Source organism: Phyllobates terribilis, unplaced genomic scaffold (genome assembly GCF_046119375.1).
Source record: "Phyllobates terribilis strain yellow unplaced genomic scaffold, ASM4611937v1 Scaffold_5__5_contigs__length_657084704, whole genome shotgun sequence".
Lineage (NCBI taxonomy): Eukaryota > Metazoa > Chordata > Amphibia > Anura > Dendrobatidae > Phyllobates > Phyllobates terribilis.
In genome coordinates, this window is record NW_027362765.1 from 504,468,977 (window position 1) to 504,491,877 (window position 22,901).

The 22,901-nt window shown below is 47.5% G+C and overlaps 1 protein-coding gene across 1 annotated transcript in view; it reads right to left on the reverse strand.

Annotated features, from left to right (window-relative positions):
* The window catches only part of LOC141271646 (olfactory receptor 6F1-like), a 93,791-nt gene that overhangs the window by 19,134 nt on the left and 51,756 nt on the right, over nucleotides 1-22,901 (reverse strand). Inside the window, exons 3-4 of the mRNA XM_073681688.1 lie at nucleotides 12,242-12,938; nucleotides 2,263-2,300 (exon numbers count right to left, since the gene is read on the reverse strand). Coding sequence (XP_073537789.1) covers nucleotides 2,263-2,300; nucleotides 12,242-12,938 — 735 coding nt within the window. The remainder of the gene's footprint in view (nucleotides 1-2,262; nucleotides 2,301-12,241; nucleotides 12,939-22,901) is intronic.

Here is a 22,901-nt window from a genome sequence, read left to right on the forward strand (position 1 = left end):
TACATCTCTACAGAAGTCGTTGGGCCTGCCACTTCACCGGCTAAAATGCGATGTGCCTACCCGGTGGAATTCAACTCTGCACATGTTGCAGCGACTGTGGCAGCACCGACAAGCCCTGGTGCAATACGTTCTGACGTATAGCCTGGGCCAACGAGATTCAGAGGTGGGGCAAATCACGCTGGAGGAGTGGTCTCAGATCAGGGACCTATGCACCCTTCTGCACAGTTTTGAAATGGCGACGAAGATGTTTAGTGCTGACGATGCCATTATCAGCATGACTATTCCGGTGATTTACATGCTGGAGCACATGTTAAACAGAATTCGGAGTCAGTTGGTGGCACAAGAGGAGGTGGAGGAAGTAGAGGAGGAGGAGTTGTATGCGGAAGGGCTAACATCTGCAAGGTCCAGACGGTCGGCAGCACCAAGGCGGCAGGCATGTGAGGGTGGGGGAGATGGTTTTACCAGGGCGCATGGTAGCAGCCAAACTAGTGAGGAAGGTGCAGGAGCCCAGGAAGAAGTGGAGGACGAACTGATGGAAGACTCATCAGATGAGGGAGACCTTGATCACATTTCTGTTGTGCGAGGTTGGGGGGAGAGGACAGAGGAAGGAAGCATGATTGTTACCTCGCCACCAACACAACAGGGACTTGGTGCTCCTGGATGCGCAACACACATGAGTGCCTTCTTGCTGCACTACCTGCAACATGACCCTCGAATTGTGAGAATTAGAAATAATCCTGACTACTGGGTTGCCACACTGTTAGATCCCCGGTACAAAAGTAAATTTGCAGAAATTATTCCTGCCATAGAAAGGGATGCACGCATGCAGGAGTATCAGCAGAGACTGTTGCAGAATCTTACATGTGCTTTTCCACAAAATACCAGTGGTGCACGTAGTGAATCTCACAGTTCCAACTTGCCAACCGTGGGACCGTCAAGTGTTCAGCACTCAAACCATAACAGAACCACAGTATCTGCTGGTAACATCAATTTTGCGGAATTATTTCACCACTTTTTTAGCCCATCCTTTGCAAGGCCACAGGAGACAAGAAGTCTGACACATAGTCAACGCCTAGAGACGATGGTACAGGAGTATCTCCAAGTAAACATTGAAGCCACGACTGTGTCACTGGACCCTTGCTCTTTTTGGGCTTCCAATCTGGATAAATGGCCGGAGCTAGCCACTTACGCCTTGGAGATCTTGTCATGCCCCGCAGCCAGCGTTCTGTCTGAACGTGTGTTCAGCGCTGCTGGTGGTGTGCTGACAGATAAGCGCACGCGGCTCTCCACTGATAATGTAGACAGACTCACGTTCATAAAGATGAACAAATCATGGATCCGAAACGACTTTTCTACCCCTGTGTCATCCTGGGGAGAGTAAAAGCTTGATGATTGGTTAAAATCACCCTACCAACCGTTTTAAGCTTTCAAATTACTAATCATGTTTATCTGTATCTTGGCTGGAAAATAATTTGGGCTTTGTAGCAGTGTGCAGCACTGATTCTATTAGGCCATCTATAATAAGCTCCACCAGATTTAAAATTACTAATCATGTTTATCTGTATCTTGACTGGAAAATAATTTGGGCTTTGTAGCAGTGTGCAGCACTGATCCTATTAGGCCATCTATACTAAAGCTTCACCAGATTTAAAATTAATAATAATTTTTAGCTGCATCTAGCCCGGAAAATAATTTTGGGGCTCCGAGATGCGCAAGACATATAAGTGCCTTCTTGCTGCACTACCTGCAGCATGACCCTCATATTGTCAGAATTCGAAGTAATCATGACTACTGGGTTGCCACACTCTTAGATCCCCCAAACTTTTCGATCAACCTTTTCATTTTAATAAAGCCCAAAAAAATGGTCATTTTTGAAATTATAAGCATTAGCAGGTTGTTAGAAACTGAAATCAAACAGTTTTCAACTCAAAACTTTATTCTAGGTGATGTTACATTTTCACATAGGACCCCTTGTTCGAAAGGAGCTTCTGAACTCTCTCGTCCATTGAATTTGTCAGGTTTTGGATGGTTTCTGCTTCAATTGTTTTGCATGAGGACAGAATACCCTCCCAGAGCTGTTGCTTAGATGTGAACTGCCTCCCGCCATCATAGACACTCCTTTTAATGATGCTCCAAAGGTTCTGAATGGGGTACAGGTCAGGGGAGCATGGGGGTCACACCATAAGTTTGTCCCCTTTTATGCCCATATCAGCCAGAGATGCAGATGTTTTATGTGCAGCATGAGATGGTGCATTATCATGCAGAAAAATGATTTTGCTGTGAAATACACGGTTCTTCTTCTTGAACCATGGCAGGAAGTGCTGTTTGAGAAAATCCACATACATTATGGAGTTCATCTTTAGCGCCTTCAGGGATCCTAAAGGGGCCGACAATCTCTCTCCCCATGATTCCAGCCCAAAACATTACTCCACCTCCTCCTTGTTGGCGCTGCAGCCGTGTTTGCGTGGGGTGTCCATCAACCAGCCATCCTCCACTCCATCCATCTGGACCATCGAGCGCTGCACGGCACTCATCCGTGAACAAAACAGTTTTGAAATCAGTCTTCATGTAATGTTTGGCCCACTGGAGCCGTTTCTGCTTGTGTGAAGTGGATAGAGGAGGTCGACAGGATGGCGTATGCACAGCTGCAAACCTCTGAAGGACCCTGCATCTTGTTGTTCGGGGGACGTTGGAGGCACAAGCAGCTTCAAAAACTTGTCTGCTGCTATGACAAGGCTTTTTTGCCGCTGCTCTTTCAACCTGACGTAATTGCCTGTAGGAAAGAGTCCTCAATTTGCCCTTATCAGCACGCACACGTGTGTACTGTGAATCAGCTACATACTTCTTGATTGCCAAGACACTTCATCCTGATCATCGCACAATGTTGATTGTAGTCATGCCTTGACCTAAACACTCCACAATTTGTTGCTTCTCAGCAGCCGACACATCCTTTTTCTTTCCCATTTTGGCAGAAAATGTAGGCTGCTTAATAATGTGAGAGAACCTTCTTAAGTAGTCTTGCCTTTCATTGGACACACCTGCCAAACTAATTAGCACAGGTGTCTGCAATTGCTTACAGTGATATAAAGAGCCCTGACACACATCACCATCAATGAGTTTAACTGACAAACAAACAAATTCTTCCCTTATCACTCCTAAACACTTTTTGCATAATAATTTGGAACGCAGTGTACATGTGCTTTTCCACAAAACACCAGTGGTTCACGTAGTGAATCTTACAGTTCTAACTTGCCAACCGTGGTCTGTATGGAGTTGTTCAATAAAGGGCCCAAAATTAAGATAACATAGATGGGAGAGGTCTCTATGAATAGGAATTCCTAAGTATTTGATACCCTGTGAGGGCCAGGCAAAGGGAAAGTTGGACTGGATGGAATCCTATATGGATTTGGGGAGGGAGACATCAAGGGCCTCAGACTTCGCTGCATTGATTTTAAAATTTGACCATGTAACAAAGTGATCTATTTCAGCCATAACAGCATGGATGGATATATGTGATTGAGTGATATATACTAGGACATCATCAGCAAATAGAGAGCACTTGTACTCGGTGCCTCCCACCTCAATCCACCTAATATTGGGGTTATGGCGAATTGATGAGAGCAGGTGCTCCGTCACTCGGATGTATAAGAGAGGGGACAGAGGACATCCCTGCCTTGTCCCATTGGTGATTGTGAAAGGTGATGAAAATGTTCTGATGCACCCCCTGGGCCTTGGGACACCCGGAGCCGGACCCTTTTTGGTGGATGCTGGTGGTTGTAGTCTTCGTGGCGGCGACCCGGTTCCGTGGCTCAGGGTGGTCAAACCAGTGGCGGAACTATTTATGTGGTTTTGATGTTTAAATGTCCGACTACGCCACCCGTGGATTGCGGTCAGAGTGAACCGCCGCTGCAGGGCAGACCGCTGAGGCTGGTGTTGTGGGTGCAGCAGAGCGTAGCATAACTCCCCACGGGAGGAGTATAGCCTCAGGGCAGTGTATGCGGAGGATGGGGGTGATGGTGCAGGGCAGCAGCAGTAACGACACGGAGTCAGTGATGCAGTCCAGGGCCTTTACTCACAGTTCTTATTATCCAGACCACGTCTGCAGGTAATGGCTGCCCACGTCGTACTGTGCTCACCAGGTGAGGGGCTCAGACAACTCCCAGATAACTTTGGAGCGCTTCACAGGACCCCCTTTGTGTGTCCTTTGTCTGGCCTTTCTTACCAACCCTTCTGTCCGGCTGCCTCGGGCCTCCTCTTGGTAAACTTGGCGCCAGTTTCCCTGACCCTATGTGGTGCCTTCCTAGCGGGTGTAGCGAGGGGCTGCGCCACATAAAATGTCACAGCCTCCGGTTTCTAGCTGAGGGTCGTTTCCTGCCTCCACTAGTTTCGGGGACCGGTCTCCCCCTTTGGCCTGACCCCTCCACGCAGGTGGATTCGGGCGTGCGGTGGCGACTCTCCCGTCCGCACCCCTGGGATCCCTTCATTCCTCGTTCCTGGAGCTTTCTCCGCTCCTCTTCCTTCCTTCTCCCTCTTCCAGGCCTGGGCCTCTGTTACTAGGCCCGCCTCCGGAGCAGAGCTCATGCAGAGCCCCTGCTCCCTGCCACTTCTGCTCAGACTTCTCTGCACTGAACTAAGATGGTGCCCACCTTTTATACTCCCTTCTCAATGCACCCAGGAACTGCTTCCTCCCTGCTCCTGCACTACAGGGTTCCCCTTCCTCAGTGTTCCCTCCCCCCACTCCAGCCAGGGACAGGGACTGTCGTGCCCATCTCAGAGGCATATTGGTCGCCCTGCCCCACGGCAATGTGGTGTAATGCATGCAGGTGTCGGGTCCTGATCCACACTCCATCCTTACCTGAGAGTGAGATATCACACCTCTGGGTGAGGTGCAATACCTCTGTAGCAACCGAGCCCTCAGGGTGCTACAGTTCCATTTATCTTCAGCCTAGGTGACGTATTGTGATACAGGGCCGTGATTTTGGCTATAAAAGGGTCCCCTAGACCCCTACCCCAAGCTTTTTAAGAGAATCATATATGGCGTGCCAGGAGACTCTATGGAATGCTTTCTCAGCATCCAACGAGAGTATCTAATTACAAATTTTTAACTGCATCTAGCCCAGGAAATACTTTGTGCCTAGTAGCAGTGTCTGCTAGTCAGCGGATTATCCCGGCTGTTAAGCAAGCTACACCACCTGTAGTTTAGACACTTAATTTTTTCAAAGGAAATGCTTCGGGACCATGGGATACTCAGTGAAGAGCATCAGGAGGCACCCCAAGGCATAGGGGCTGGGACTGGCAGTAGGATGCCTTGCGGTGGACAGCCGAGCTCGATCCTTATAAAAGCTTTTTAACTGCAGCAGCTTTAGTGGACGCTACTGGTGCTGGAATTACGCGGCTGCTGGCATGAGACTTGCCCTCCAATAGATCCTTGTAAATGGATTTAAAGTGTATTCATTCAAATTAGAGAGACAATTTAAATTAAAAAGCTTAGAGCTGCCTCCACCACAGGGGGGCTCGCTCGACCCACCAGCGGACAGGCACCAGTATTGGGAGAGGGGGGCTGGCCATCAGGGTTCACCGCGGCTCTGGCACAAACCCGGCGACACGGAGGTGGCACGGGCAGGAGCGGACTGGCCGTGTCGGCTTCTCACTTTTTGGATTTTAGAAGGGCATGACATGCCTATATCTGTGTCTCCCCCTCCTTTTACTCCTCCACCTCTTTTATTTTCGCATGACTATATGTACTTGTCACTTTTCCATGTGTTAGTTATGTCTTCTGAGCAGTTTGTCAGCTTTTGGACACCTTTGAAGGTGTTTTCTATGTGTTTCTATGTGTTTTTGTTTGCCTGCCATTGGTTTTAACGGTGTTCGAAGGTGTTCGACGAACAGTTCGACGAACAGTTCAGCGAACACACGGGTGTTCGACGAACCGAACCGAACTCGAACACTACGGGGGTGGCTCGACACTAATTACGAGGTATTCATAGTGGCCGTCCCGGGTGTTGAATGCCGTCTTCCATTCATCCCCCTGACGGATACGAACCAGGTTATAGGCCCCACGGAGATCCAGCTTGGTGAAGATTCTGGCACCCCTCAGACGGTCAAATAATTCAGGAATGAGCGGAAGGGGTATTTATTCTTCACCGTGATCTGGTTAAGGCCTCTATAGTCTATGCAGGGACGGAGTGAGCCGTCCTTCTTTTTAACGAAGAAGAAGCCTGCTCCCGCCGGGGATTAAGATTTCCGGATAAATCCCCGGGCCAGGTTCTCCTTGATATATTCAGACATGGACCGGGTCTCAGCAGCGGACAAAGGGTAGATACGCCCTCGGGGCGGAGTAGCGCCAGGTACCAAGTCGATAGGGCAATCGTATGGTCTATGAGGAGGTAGTGTCTCTGCTTCCTTTTTATTAAAGACATCAGCATAAGACCAATAGGGTACCGGCAGGCCGGGTAGATTGGCTGGGGGAGGAGAAGGACGGGCAGGACGAACGGGAACTAAACAAGTCTTATGGCAGTCCTGTCCCCAGCGAAAGACTTCTCCGGTCTGCCAATCAAGCACGGGTGCATGTCTCTGGAGCCAAGGTAGGCCAAGCAAAAGGGCATGAGAGAGTCCAGGTAGAACATGAAAGAAGATGCTCTCAGAGTGCAGCATTCCCACCTGCAGAGTTATGGGTTCGGTGATAAGTTGGATGGGATGCGGTAAGAGACCCCCGTCCACGGAGGCGATAGATAAGGGTTCGGCCAGAGGTTTGGTGGGAATGCGGTATTTCTCTACCAGGGACTGAGAAATAAGATTTCCGGCAGCTCCAGAATCAAGTTGAGCTAGTTCAAAGTAACGGTTCTCCCCGCAGATGATAGAGACCGACAGCATCAGAGATGTAGAGGGTTTATTCTTGTCTAGGACGACCTCTCTGAGCGATCCTAGACACAGGCGTTTCCCGACCTCTCCGGGCAGGAACGGATCCGGTGCTCTTTACTGCCACAGTAGAAGCAGCTCCCCTCGGCACAGCGTGACTCTTGACGGGTTTTGACCGTCTTGGTCTGGTCGACCTGCATAGGCTCAGGTGAGTGCGCCTGGGGAGTAACAGAGGAAGTGACGGGATTCTGGAAGGTAGGAGCAAGGCGAGGAAACCTCCTCTCACGGGTGACCTCTTTGGTACGCTTCTGGAACCGGATGTCAATCCGGGTGACAAGTGTTATTAAATCGTCGAGAGTGGTAGGAATGTCCCGACCAGCAAGTTCATCCTTAATCCGGCCGGATAGACCCTCCCAGAAGACGGACACCAGGGCGTCGTTATCCCAGGCAAGCTCAGAAGCAAGGGTACGGAACCGTATGGCATATTGACCCACGGTGAGACTCCCTTGACGGAGGCGTAGCAGAGACGAGGCGGATGAGGTCTTTCGTCCTGGTTCGTCGAAGACTTTCCGGAAGGCCGTGAGAAAGGCTGGCAGGTTGGACACCAGGGGGTCTCCTCTCTCCCATAGAGGATTTAGCCAAGCCAGCGCCTCCCCAGTGAGATGGGACATGATGAAGGCCAATTTGGCTCAGTCGGTGGAAAACTGGTGTGCCAAAAGTTCGAAGTGCAGGGTGCACTGGTTAATGAAGCCCTGTGCCTGACCGGGATCTCCACCAAAACGAGGCGGGGCGGAAAGGTGGGGACCGGGAAGGGATGCCATGGTATTGATGGGCAGCGGCGCTGCCGGGGTAGTAGTTGTGCGAGTGGAAGCAGCTCCCGACGAGGCAGTCAGTGTGTCCAGGCGGGAGTGAACACTACGCAGGTGGCCCAAGATGGAGTCCTGTTGGGACCTCTGACGGGAAAGTTCATGACATAGGTCCGAGAGTGAGGGAGCTTGGGTGCCACCGGGTTCCATGGCCCGAGCAAACTGTAACGGGTCTGGGAGGTGGAACCTCTGAGCTACTATACAAAGGGGCATTCCTTGTAAGGAAGCGGGTGGCTCCCAGGGAAGGCGGGCAGGTAGACACGGCAAGTGGCAGGAACAGTCTCTGGGTAGAAGGGCAGGAGGTTATGGCAAGTGACGGGGAAAGTCTCTTGACAGGCGGGTGGTCACGGCAAGTGACAGCAGGGTAAGAGTCTCTAGACAGGCAGGTGGTCACAGCAAGTGACGGCAAAGCCTCCAGGTAGGCTAGCAGGCGGGCAGCAGGTGAGCGCTCCCAGGTGAGCGGGTAAGAGTCTCTCGGCTGGCTGACAGGTGATCACGGCAAGTGACGGCAGAGCCTCCAGGTAGGCTAGCTGGTGGGTAGCAGGTGAGCGCTCCCAGGTGAGCGGGTAAGAGTCTCTCGGCTGGCTGGCAGGTGGTCACGGCAAGTGACGGCAGAGCCTCCAGGTAGGCTAGCTGGCGGGTAGCAGGTGAGCGCTCCCAGGTGAGCGGGTAAGAGTCTCTCGGCTGGCTGGCAGGTGGTCACGGCAAGTGACGGCAGAGCCTCCAGGTAGGCTAGCTGGCGGGTAGCAGGTGAGCGCTCCCTGGTGAGCGGGAAAGAGTCTCTCGGCTGGCTGGCAGGTGGTCTCAGGCAGGTATCAGGCAGGTATCAGGCAGGTGCTTCCTAATCCGCAGGCGGACTGGTCCATAGACAGACTGCCGGATGCTGGTAGACAGACTGTCGGACCGCAGGGAATGCAAGCAGGTAAACAGAGCTGGAAAACAGACTGGCAACGGGACCTGAGGGCTGAAGCAGAGGTGAAAGGCTTTGCAACAACTTTTCTCGGGCACCTCCATTTTGGAGGAGGTGCCTTATATATGAGAGCTCCACCGGCAATTAGCCAGGGACTCCTTAGGACGGCGCGCGCGGCCCCTTTAAGAGAGAGGGAGCGCGCGCGCGCCCTAAACACAGTGCCCGGGAAGCGGCGAGCGCTGCCAGCAGCGCGGGAAGAGGACGCCGAGGATGGAGCAGGGAGGTGAGAGGAACGGCGTCTCTGCCTAGCAGGAGGCAGGGACGCTGACGCTACAAGGAGGATGATGCGCAGGAGCTTTACACTGTGGGGGGAACTCTGACTGACATAGGGCCCGCAATCCTCGGTGTGGGGAGGATGTGTTCCATCCCAAGGTCCGACTGGGTCCCGGCTTCCACTATGTTTACCCAGTGTGCCATCAGGGAGATGTACCGTCTCTCGCCACAAGCACTTGTCCACATGTCCATTGTCAGGTGGACTCTCACAGTAACTGCGTTGTTGAGGGCACGGCAGATATTTTGAAACACGTGCTTGTGTAGTGTGGGGATGGCACACCGGGCAAAATAGTGTTAGCTGGGGACCGAGTACCGAGGGATGGCCACCGCTATAAGGTTGCGGAAGGATTCCGTCTCCGCCAGCCTAAAAGGCTTCATTTCCAACGCAAGCAGTCGTGAAATGTGCGAATTTAGGACTGTGGCCTGTGGGGCGTTGGCTGCGAATTTGCGCTTTCGTTCAAAGGTCTGGGATATGGACAATTGAACGATGCGGTGGGACGTGGATGTGGAAGTTGATGCTGTTTCTTGAGAGACTACCATAACAAGTGAAGACTGAGAGGAGGGGGCATCTTTGCATGCAGTATGGACAGGGGATTGCCTTGCACGCACAACAGGGGGTTCTCTTACACACACAACAGCAGAAGAAGCCGTGGTGACACCCGCTGACACTGGTCGTGGATCCTGGGATTCGCCACACAAAGTCGGTTGCTGACATGTGCCTGATCATGCTGGTGGTGGTCAGGCTGGTAGTTTTGTCACCCCTGCTGATGCTGGCCTGGCAGGTGGTACAAATGGCCTTTTTGGGGTTATCAGTAGAGTCTTTAAAAAACTTCCAGACTCTGGAAGACCTACTGGTTGTACTGGCAACGTCTCTCGTGTTGGTGTTACGGGGAACGGTTGCCCGCCTTCTTTCTGCGGCCACCACACTGCTTCTTCCTGCCTGTTGGGGTACTCTGCCTCCCTCCCCCTGTGTGCTGCTGGCCACGTTGGGTCAGTTACTAGATCATCCACCACCTCCTCTTCCACTTCCGCACCACGATCCTCCTCCTCACTTTGTGGCAATTGTGTCTCGTCATCGTCCACCTCTTGTGACAAATTGCCAGCATCGCCTTCCTGTGGCCGTGGCTGTTCAAATATTTGGCCATCGCTACATGGGAACTCCTCTTCCACCACTTCAAGCGGAGCAGGCGAGGGGCCCAAATATGGAAATGGACCAGTGAACAGCTCTTCAGAGTGTCCAACTGTGGGATCAGTTGCTGTCTGACGATACTCGGCATGGTGGGAGGAAGGAGCATCAGGGTGAGGAGGAGTATGCGGTCGAGACTCACGGCTACTAAGACTTGACCATGTGGAAGACAGACCGGAGGTGGTGGTGCCCAGGAGACTGGAAGTATTATCTGCTATCCAATTAAAAACCTGTTCACACTAATCAGTTTGCAATACTATTGTTGTTGTGTGCTTCCCTAGTAATTCGGTCAAGAAGTGGGAGCGAGAAGATGTGGCTGTTGGTTGTGGCACATTTTCACCTTGGCCACGGCCCCGTCCTCTGCACGCACCATCACCAGAACGTTCAGTTCCACGTCCCTTGCCACGCACCTTGCCCATTGTAAATGAAGTAAAATAGCTTACACTCGCACTATCAATGGCAAAAGGGTAATAAAAAGGAGATTAGATCCGTGGAAGAGGAAAACCACAGTTCTATTTTTCTGGCCTACACTAGAATCTTTTAAACAGATATATTTGTGTCTGAACAGTCAGCGAGACACACAAACTGTTTTTTTTTATGTAAAAAAGGCAAAAAAGTGGATAAAACAGAGATTTGAACCGTGGAACTGCAAAACCACAGTTCTAGTTCTCTGGCCAAAACCAGACTCTTTTAAACAGATATATTTGTGTCTGAACACTCAGACACACTCAATTTATTTTATTTTTTTTGGGGGGGGGGAGAATACCAAAAGGTTTATAAGACGGGTATTTGTACAGTCTGAGGGAAAAAAAAGAGGATTTAGATAAAAAAAAAAGGATTTTTCCTCGCCCCTGAGACCTGGAGCTAAGTCTAGCAATTTGACCAGCAGCAGCACACAGGACTGTAATGCAGTGTTTGTTGGTATAACCTCTGTGTCTCCTATACAGCCTGCCTGCCTGCCTGATGTCTGGGATGGATATTAGTCCTCAGAAGGACTGTTTGTTTGATTTGTCAGGCTTTAGAGACCCTACACTACCCATTTCGCACTATATATCTCTCCCTAACTCAGCAGCACTGACCCTACACTGCCTGATCCGGGGCGACTGTGTCCAAGATGGCGGCGCCCGGTTTTAAATACTCGAGGTGACGCTGTGCGGCCAGCCAATCACTGTAATGCCCACAAACAACATGGCTGCGGCATTACAGTGACTGGCTGGCAATCCCTGCATGTTCATTGGCTCTGTAAAGAGCGCTAAACATGCAGGGCGGAGACCCGAGCTCCTGCCCCAGTAACCCGGAAATGCTCGGTGCTCGCCGAACATCCCGAGTAGTGAGATGCTCGGGCGAGTACCGAGCAGTGTTGAGCATGCTCGCTCAACACTATTAGTTACATATCTCACACTGGTAACTCCTCCTTCATTTAAAATTATCCCTGTAGTTAGTTTCTCATGCAGATCAGTGCCCAGCCCATAGCCTGGTACAGTTCATTTACATATAAAAAAAAGTAGATTTCTCTGGAATGAGACATCAGATCACAGATATCAATGCATCATTTTATTCAGCTTCCTATAACCTACATGCCCATATAGATGGCTTAGGAGGATTGATCTTACTGACCGATTCCCTTTGATGTTTGAACATCTTATATTGCAGCTTTCTACCAATTTTATTTGTAATACAATTTATTTCTTATTAAAACATTTTAAAGTTGTTTGTACATTCAATTAAATGCATTCTTATTGATTTCAACTGTTGGTTTTATCTTCGTTTTTGCTATGAAAATTGCACCAAATGTAGACCATATGAATTAGGGCTGCTTCAAGCCTCCATACAAATCAGTTTGACCACGGACTGGAATGCACGGACTGGCCGTGTCTCTCCCGCCCCGAGTGCCACTCTCTCATAGATATATATGAAGTTCTCACGCTTGGGTCAGGAGATCTGCAGCCAGTCCGTGCTCTGTGCGATTTGGACGTCTGAAGTAGCCCTTTGGGCTAAAGATGTGTTTACTGTGGTCGATGATGTTTTTTTAACCTTATGGAAGATACAACTCCTAAATCTTCCCATGAGTTTCTATTTTTTTTAAACGCTTTTAATAAAGCTTTTTTTACCTCATTATTTCTTAAGCTGTAAATAAGAGGATTCATCGCAGGTGTAACAGCAGAGTAAAAGATGGATATAGCCTTGTCCATCTCAAAATTTTCTCCTGACGATGGTCGTATGTACATAAATATCACAGTGCCAAAGAAAATAGTCACAACTGAAAAATGTGAAGCACACGTGGAGAAAGCTTTGTGTCGTCCAGAAGTTGAAGATATTCGGAAAATAGCAGATATGATGAAGACATAGGAGACTGTCACAAGCAGTAAAGAACCAAGTACCACAACAGCAGAGATCATAAAGACAAAAATATCTAAGAAGAGTGTGTCTGGAGATGAGAGCTTCACCAGAGGCCCAACATCACAGAAGAAGTGGTTGATGACTTTTGAGCCGCAAAATGGCTTTCCAGAAAGTACAATTGTGGGTACGGTTGGGACCATGCATCCACTTACCCAAGACCCAAAAACTAGCTGGTAGCAGAATCGTTTGTTCATGATGTTTGTATAATGAAGCGGATGGCAGATGGCGAGGTAACGGTCAAATCCCATTAGGGCCAGAATAAAGAATTCTGTGGTGCCAAAGAGAAAAAAGAAATACATCTGAGTAAGGCAACTCTTAAAGGATATTGTCATGTTTCCAGATACAAGATCAAACAGCATTCTGGGCACAGTGACTGTCGTGTAACCTATCTCAAGGAAAGAGAAGCTGGTTAGGAAAAAATACATGGGCGTTCTTAGGTTGGTGTCAATTCTAGTGAGCGAAATTAAAATTATGTTTCCCAAAAGGGTTAACAAATAGATCATCAGAAAAAATATAAAGAGGATGATGCCTATGTCCCTTTCTTTTGTCAATCCAAGGAGCAGGAACTTGTCTGCCCAGCTTCTGTTTTCCATTGCACATCCCGCGAATGGGTCAGACTGCAAAATGACAAAAATATATTCTTTTTAAGTGTTGTCTAAGGTGTGTCAATACTTTCCTGCATCCGTACATTGATCTACATGAGAATGCAAATCCTAACTCTCACGCACACACTTAAAACCACACTTTTATAACCAGGCCTATACTTTTAAGCAGTGGGATACCTTCTGTCGACCAACAGCGTATTGATTCTCATGATCTATATGTTAACGCCAAACACTGTGAATTTACAGTAGCACAAGGAGCATTAATCCAAGGTACAAAATCTCCTTTTTTGTACAAAACAGAATAGTATTGGAACAACATGATAGTCACTGATGCCACTAACTACATTTTCTGTAACAAAAAATTGATTGTATGTGCTTGTGTGAAATGCGTATGGGTGTAGAAGCTGCCTTTTAGGCTGTGTGCCCACTATGCATTTTTCAAGCGTTTTTGATGCTGATTTTCCACAGCATAAATGCTTGCAAAACGCTTGGTAATCCGTACCCCATGAAAATCTGCATGTTTTGTGCCCATGCTGCGGAATTTTCCGCAGCGAAAAAATCCGCAGCATGTCCATTATTTGTGCGTTTCTGCATGCGGATTTGAGATCCCAATGCACTTGAAAAACGCAAGTCAAATCTGCATGTAAAAACGCTGCAAAAACGCACGTAAAATCTGCAAGCATTTTTGACTGCCAAGAACATGCAGAAACGCTGCAGAAATTTTCTGCTTCATTTCTGCAGCGTGGGCACATACCCTTACAGCACTGTTCTGGTCTGTAAAATGGACCTTTGTTCCTTGTGGATAAGATCACATGTAGGCTAATGCATTGCGTATAATTGGTCAATGCGCTGTACGTAACGCACACATTGCCGAAAGTATGCTCATGTGAATGAGTCCTAAAATAGTTCATTGCCAGGTTTGGTTGAAAATGAAATGGAAAAAAACTCCACAATATTATCAAAGATCAATGCGTGTATCACCTTTATTTATTAATTTAGTATTTTTACATGTATGTCACAAACCCCTTGATGCTATGCTAGAGGGCTCCAAACTGTGTTTAGCTTGAGAGCCATATACAGGTGCTTCTCACAAAATTAGAATATCCTTAAAAATGTAATTTATTTCAGTTTTTCATTACAAAAAGTGAAACTTATATAGAGTCATTACAGAGTGATCTATTTCAAGTGTTTATTTCTGTTAATGTTGATGATTATGGCTTACAGCCAATGAAAACACAAAAGTGATTATCTCGGTAAGGCTAAGTGTCCACGATGCAGAAATGCTCCGGATTTTTCCTGAGCGTTTCTGCATCTCCCTGGCAGAAAAAACGCATGCGGATTTTACATGCGTTTTTCCTGTCAGGGACAAGCGTAAGAGAAGTGTTTTTCACATGCGATTTCGCGTGCGCTTTCCAAGCGATTTTAGCATCACTTGGAAAGTGCTTGACAACTTGGTCACACTATATGAATCCATGCAACCGGCATGCATTTTATATAGTGTGACCAAGTTAGTTAAAAAAAAGATAAAAATTTGAAAAAAATATAAAAAAAACATTGTACTCACCTTCCGATGGCCCCCGGTCTCCTTATTCGATGCGTCCAGTCTCCTCGGTGTCTCGAGGTTGTGTAAAAGGACCTTCTATGATGTCATTTAGTCATGTGACCCGTCACATGACTAAATGACGTCATGGCAGGTCCTTTTAGACCATTGCGAGCTGCTGGAGAGCCAGGACGCATCACTATGGAGAACGGGGGCCATCAGAAGGTGAGTATAATGTATTTTTTTATTTTAAATTCTTTTTTTTACAGGTACTATGGTACCCGGGTCTGGAGGAGAGTCTGAATTGCTTAATATCCGCATGTGCACATGTAGTCATGTGGATATTTAGCGATTCAATGCAAGTCAATGGCGGCGAAAACGCCGAATTTATGCAAAATAATTGGTAGTGCTGCGGATTTTTTCGCAATGATAATCTGCAGCGTAAATTTCCGCAGCATGTGAACAGCACATACGGATTATCATTGTGGAACATTGCAGACCTTCTACCAAGCGTTTTTTAAGCGTTTCTGCGGCAGAATTGCCACTGCGGAAACGCTTAAAAAGCGCTTAGTGGGCACACAGCCTAAATTAGAATAATTTATAACGGCTTGAAAAATCATTTTAAAATCTGAAATGTTGGAGAATGACATTAAGCTGAGAGCTTCTTGAGTCTAACTCTCAATTTCAGCAATTAAAACAAGTTTCTCGGGTCCATCTACCGTTCTAACATCTCAGGTGACAACCCAGGATTGGAAGGCATCCCGCGGAGAGCATCCAAGAGCAGCGGTGCCAATTTCTGAGGTCGGGCCTACCTGTATCCCTGAAGCCACAGTCTTTCCTGCTGGGCAGTCCCGGAGCATGCGCAGGAAGGTGCCGGCGGTCCTGACTAGGGAGGTCACGCGGAGGCTCTGAGGATCGCTTGGGGCTCGGCTCCTTCCTGACGCAAAGCACAAGAGATGGTGACCAGGTAGAAGCGCGGCAACTGCTGAGTCGCTGTCAGGTAAGATCCGGAGCGGAGGTAGGGGAAGACCCTGACGCCCAGCCCTGGCCCGTGCGCCACAGAGTCCTGGACCCACGCTCATACGGGGGCCCGTGCTGGCGGTTCCCCCGCAGACACCTGAGGCGCACACGAGCCCCATTGAGGAGAGGACATCGGAGCTGCTGGCGGTCGCAGAGACTTGCCCTCTGAGCCGCATCTGCCGCCTGAGGGGGTTTCCCGCCACAGAAGCGCCCACCATCATGGGGAGAGTGATACCCGAGGAGAAGCTGGTTATTAGCAGCACAGACTCTGACAGAGGCCACAATAATTCCACACTGGGCAATCCAATAGAACCGGGTTCTTTATGTGGCATCACCCTTCCACTATAAAACCTCTATAAACACATATATACTGCTGTATAGGTGGAAAAAAAAACTGCACATGAAAATCCTGCAGTGGGCTCCTTTTCTCCATTTCCTAATATACAGAAGCTCTCTAATATTATCATTGCAGAGTCTCCGGCGGCATCTTTTGGATATATGCAATATAACTAGAGATGAGCGTTGTTCAACTCGAACTGTTTGCCAATCTCAAATTCGAGCTGTTTTGGGCGGTGTTCGAGCCGTTCGGCGAACACGAACGATTTGAAAAAAATTTGGCTGATCGAGGTTATGTTCGATAACTGTTCGTGCACCAAAATCATAACTGGATTTTTTCTCAGTAATGATGAAAATTAATGTTAATACGCAGTTTGAGTGTACAGCGGGGCAGGGGGAGGGGCAGGGGATGGATCTCTGCAGGAATAATGAAGATCTCCATTTTTTTTTCTCTTTCCCGCATTTACATCGGGGAGGTGCAATCTGTCAGTCTATCAGCAGCGCACACAAGGAGCGAAGTGCTTTTTTTCACACAAGCAAGGGCATGTGTCATTGGCAGTGTATGTCACATGTCCTTGCCCTATAAGACCCAGCCATTTTCCCCGTCGCCACCATTTTCTCACTGCTGCAGTTGCGTGTTAGACGGGACCGCTGTTGCTGTGTGCGCTATACCTTGTTAATTTCAAGCCAATTTTCGCACAAATCTACAGATAGCTTGGGAGTAGGGAAGAGTTGTGATTGCAGTCCTTTTAAGGACTAGGTTACAGCATTTCCTACGACTTTTATCAGGCAGGTCTGTGCTCTGAAATAGATAGGTTGTGGGAGTAAAGACTAATTGTAATTGCAGTCCTTTTCAGGACTAAGTTACATCAGTTCCTATCAGTTTTTGCCAGGCAGGTCTGTGCCAGTGCTGTGCAAGTTTTTTTCACAGCATTTGGCTAAATCTAGCAAATCTAATCCTTTTTGGCCTATTGCAGAGTGTGTTAGTCAGTGGAGTAGCCTATCTGTGTTGCAAGCTACACCACCTGTGTATAGAATACCAATTTTTTTACTGCACCTAGTGAAGTAAAACCTTTTGGGCATAGCATCATTCTATTAGTCCATCTATACTGACCTCCATAAGGTTGCAAATTGAATATAATATTTTTCTGCATCTAGCTCTGAAAAAATATTTGGCCTTCTAGCAGTGTGTGGGACTTGTTCTATTAGTCCATCTCTACTGACCTCCATCAGGTTGCAAATTAAAAATAATTTTTATCTGCATCTAGCTCTAAAAAAATATTTGGCCTTCTAGCAGTGTGTGGGACTTGTTCTATTAGTCCATCTATACTGACCTCCATCAGGTTGCAAATTCAAAATAATTTTTTGTCTGCATCTAGCTCTGAAAAAATATTTGGCCTTCTAGCAGTGTGTGGGACTTGTTCTATTAGTCCATCTATACTGACCTCCATCAGGTTGCAAATTAAAAATAATTTTTATCTGCATCTAGCTCTGAAAAAATATTTGGCCTTCTAGCAGTGTGTGGGACTTGTTCTATTAGTCCATCTATACTGACCTCCATCAGGTTGCAAATTAAAAATAATTTTTATCTGCATCTAGCTCTGAAAAAATATTTGGCCTTCTAGCAGTGTGTGAGACTTGTTCTATTAGTCCATCTATACTGACCTCCATCCTACTTGACTGGTAGAAGGTCTTTCCTCCTCCTTGGCTGACAGGAAGTGGGAGGAGGCCTGACAGGAAGTGGTGGAGGCGGAGCCTGCCGTGTGCTGCCAGAGTTGTGCTGTGTGTGGAGAGAGCTCCTGGGAAGGGAGGAGAGCCAGGCGGAGGTGACCGAGCGGACCGGGAGGACCAGTAGGAGGCGACCGGAGGGACGAGCGCAAGAGAGCGCTGTGGCAGCGTGCAGTGCCGGCCAGCGGAGGGTGCCAGGTGGTGGTGACCAGGAGGTGATCAGGAGGACCGGTAAGAGGCGACCGGAGGGACAAGCGCGCTGTGATAGCGTGCAGCGTCCCTAGAGGAAGTGAGTGAGGGGCAGGAGGCCGCGATAAGCGGCCCTACTGAACCCAAGTGTGTACTGTACTGTATTGTATTTGTATCTGTATTGTAATTGTATTGTATTCCCTAGTCCATATTTAATTGATTACCCCCCCGTCCATATTTAATTGATCACCCCCGTCCATATTTAAATTGATTCCCCTGAACACCCCCGTCCATATTTAACTGATCCCTCTGACCACATTAAATTGACCCCCCCGTCCTCATTTAATTGATCCCCGACCACCCCCGTCCATATTAAAGTGATCCCCCTGACCACATTTAAATGATTGACCCCCCCAGCCCATAATTGAGTGATCCCCCTTGTCCTATTTAATAGATTCCCCTTGTCCACTTTTACTCATCCCCAGTCCCTATCTATTTGCCTTATCCCCCACCATATTTAATTAACCCCTGTCCATAATTAATTGATTGATTCCCCAGACCACAATTAATTATTTCCCCAGTCCATATTTATTGATATTATTGATACTTATTGATCCCCAGTCCTTAGTTAATTGACCCACCGTCCATACCTATTTATTTGCTTTACCCCCCATCCTATTTAATTAAACCCCCTGTCCATAATTAATTGATTGATTCCCTAGTCCACAATTAATTATTTCCCCAGTTCATACTTATTGATCCCAGTCCATAGTTAATTGACACACCGTCCATACTTAATTAATCCACCTGACCCACTCAGCTGATTCCCCGTCCATACTCAATTGATACTTAATTGATCCCCCGTCCATACTTAACTGATCCCGCGCCGATATCTAATCGATACACTTGCACATCCCTAATTGATCCCCGTCCATACACCTATATATAAATAATTGTGTTTTGTACTTGTACATATATACTGACTGTATCCCCATATTTAGAATGACGTCCATGTTGGTCGGAGCCGTGCAGGGTACATCTTGCGCAATGTATGCATTCCCTGAGCTACCGCTCAGGGATCCATACTGCTGCGAGAGATGTGAGCATATCGTGCACTTGGAAGCCCAAATCCTGGATCTAAGTGCTCAGATAGCGGTACTGAGGAGCATCGACAACATGGAACGGAGTTTGCTGCTCACCGAGCAGACACTCAATGGGTCAACACTGGGGGTGGAGCTTAGTGGGGAAGCGCAGGCTGAACAGGCAGGGAGCTGGGTAACAGTTAGAAGGGATAGAGGGAAGAAGTATAGGAAGGCTGGTTCAGAACCGGCATTATTGGAGCACGACAGATCCTCTGACCGCCGGGGGAGTGTATGCTCCAGTAATGAGGGGGAGGGGGGAAGTGTAGGGCAGGCTAGACAGGTCCTGGTAGTGGGTGACTCTATTATTAGGGGGACAGACAGGGCAATCTGTCACAAAGACCGGGATCGCCGAACGGTGTGCTGCCTCCCTGGCGCTCGAGTCCGGCACATCGCGGATCGGGTTGACAGGTTACTGGGTGGGGCTGGCGAAGACCCAGCGGTCATGGTCCACATTGGCACCAATGACAAAGTGAGTGGTAGATGGAGGGTCCTTAAAAATGATTTCAGGGATCTAGGTAGGAAGCTTAGGGCAAGGATCTCCAAGGTAGTTTTCTCAGAAATACTACCAATCCCGCGAGCCACACAGGAGCGCCAACGGGAGGTTAGGGAGGTGAATAAGTGGCTAAAGAGTTGGTGCAAGGCAGAAGGGTTTGGGTTCATGGAGAACTGGGCCGACTTCGCTGTCGGCTACAGGCTCTACCGTAGGGACGGGCTGCACCTCAATGGGGAGGGTGCAGCGGTGCTGGGGAAGAAGATGGCTAATAGGTTGGAGGAGTTTTTAAACTAGAGACGGGGGGGGGGAAACCAAGGAAATAGGTGGGATGTGAGGCAAGCAAGGGGGAAGGGGAGAAGTGAATATAATGAGGGTGGAGAGGGGGGTGGGGATAGTACAGTTAGATCGTTAGAGAAGAATAGGATGCTAAATAACCCCAAAGTTTTATCTTGCATGCTGACCAACGCAAGAAGCCTGACCAATAAGGCGGATGAGCTGCAGGCGCTTATATCGGAGGAGAGGTATGACATCATAGGTATAACAGAGACTTGGCTAGACGATAGCTACGACTGGGCGGTAAATTTATTAGATTATAGTTTATTTAGAAGGGACCGGAAACAGGGGAAGGGCGGAGGAGTCTGCTTATATGTAAGGTCACGTCTAAAGCCCAGACTAAGGGAAGATATAGGAGAGGGAGAAGAGGGGGTCGAGTCCATGTGGGTAGAGATAGAGGGGGCAAAAAATAATAATAAAATATTACTGGGGGTCTGCTATAAGCCACCTAATATAACAGAGGAGAATGAGAAACTGCTATTAGGACAAATAGACAAAGTAGCAAAACATAATGAGGTGATTGTAATGGGGGACTTCAACTACCCGGATATTGACTGGGAAACAGAAACCTGTAGATCGCAGAAAAGAAAAAGGTTCTTGACAAATATCAAGGATAATTATCTCTCCCAACTAGTGCAGGAACCAACGAGAGGGAAGGCCGTGTTGGACTTAATATTGACTAATAGGCCTGATAGAATAACTGAGGTACAGATAGGGGGGCACCTAGGTAATAGCGATCATAATATTATCAATTTCAAAATGCCCTTCAGTAGGGTTATCAATAAGGGAACAACTAAAACATTAAACTTTAGGAGGGCGAAGTTTGATCAGCTGAAAGAAAACCTTCAACTTATAGACTGGGACAAAGTTCTTAATCAAAGGAATACGAATAGTAAATGGGAAACCTTCAAAAGAATTCTGAATACTCTGTGCGAGAGGTATATACCGTATGGGAATAAAAGGGCCAGAAATAAGAGGAAACCAATATGGTTGAATAAGAACGTAAAAGGGGCGTTAAATAGCAAAAAAGAGGCATTCAAGAGATTAAAACAGGAAAACAGCAAGGAGGCACTAATGTGTTACAAGGAAAAAACGAGAACCTGCAAAAAACAAATAAAAATAGCGAAGGAGGAAACAGAGAGACGTATTGCTAGGGAAAGTAGATCAAATCCCAAACTGTTCTTTACGTATATAAATAGTAAAAGGATTAAATCGGATAATATTGGACCGATAAAAAGTGATGAAGGCAAAATCATAGAGAAAGATGAGGATAAAGCTAATCTATTAAATAAATTTTTTTCGTCAACTTTCACAAAGGAAAAAGAACTAACAGGAGAAATGAGAAGTGACAAGCTTAATCCTCCACTAAGTATGACAAATCTAACCCAAGCTGGGGTACAGAAACGCCTCAGTAACATTAAAATAAACAAATCACCAGGACCTGATGGCATACACCCACGGGTACTAAGGGAACTAAGTAATGTGATAGACAGACCATTATATCTTATATTTAAGGACTCTGTTGAGACTGGGTCTGTGCCACTTGATTGGCGACAGGCGAATGTAGTGCCAATATTCAAAAAGGGAGCGAAAAGTGACGCCGGAAACTATCGGCCGGTGAGTCTGATGTCCGTTGTGGGCAAAATTTTTGAAGGCTTTATTAATGAGGCAATCATGGAGCATCTTGATGCTAATAATCTATTAACCCCGAACCAACATGGATTCATGAGGAATCGCTCCTGCCAAACAAACCTGATTGACTTCTACGAGGAGGTTAGCTCTCGAGTAGATCAGGGGGAACCAGTGGATGTCGTGTATCTCGACTTCTCAAAAGCGTTCGATAGCGTGCCACATAATAGGTTGGTATACAAAATGAGAATGATGGGGCTGGGGGAAAATGTCTGCAAGTGGGTAGCTAACTGGCTAAAGGATAGAAGGCAGAGGGTGGTTATAAATGGAATATACTCAGATTGGGTAAGCGTCACTAGTGGGGTACCACAGGGGTCTGTACTAGGCCCAATGTTATTTAATATCTTTATTAACGACATAGTCAACGGGATAAATAGTAAAATATCAATATTTGCAGATGACACAAAGTTATGTAAAACAATTAATACAAAAGAGGACAGTGCAGACCTACAGAGGGATTTGGATAAGCTGGGTAGGTGGAGCATTAAATGGCAAATGAGGTTTAACGAGGAGAAATGTAAGGTCATACATATGGGAAGGAAAAATGGAAGTCACCAGTACTCACTGAATGGGAAATCATTGGGGAATTCAGAGATGGAGAAGGACTTGGGCATCTTGATTGATAGCAAACTAAATTGGAGTGCCCAAAGTCAGGCCGCTGCTGTAAGGGCAAACAGGGTAATGGGATGTATCAGAAGAGGTATAGCTGCAAAGGAGGAGAACATTGTTCTTCCACTGTACAAAGCACTGGTCAGACCACACTTGGAATACTGTGCTCAGTTATGGGCCCCAATATATAGAAAGGATATAAATGAGCTTGAAAAGGTACAAAGGAGGGCAACAAAATTAATAAAGGGAATGGAGGGACTGCAATACCCAGAGAGGTTGGCAAAACTAGGACTATTCAGCCTGGAAAAGAGAAGGTTGAGGGGGGACATAATAAATGTGTACAAATATGTTAGGGGACAGTATAGAGACCTTGGCCGGGATTTGTTCAAAAGGAGGGATATTACGGTAACAAGAGGGCATTCACTAAGACTGGAAGAGAAAAGGTTTCAGCACCAGCATAGGAAGGGGTTCTTTACGGTAAGAGCAGTGAGAATATGGAATTCACTGAGTGAGGAGACGGTAATGTCGGATTCACTAAACCAGTTCAAGCGGGGACTGGATGCATTTCTAGATACCAGGCAGATTTCAGCATATACTTAAAAATAAAATAAAATAGTAGGTTGATACAGGGATTTATTCTGACTGCTGGTTTCAGAGTCGGGAG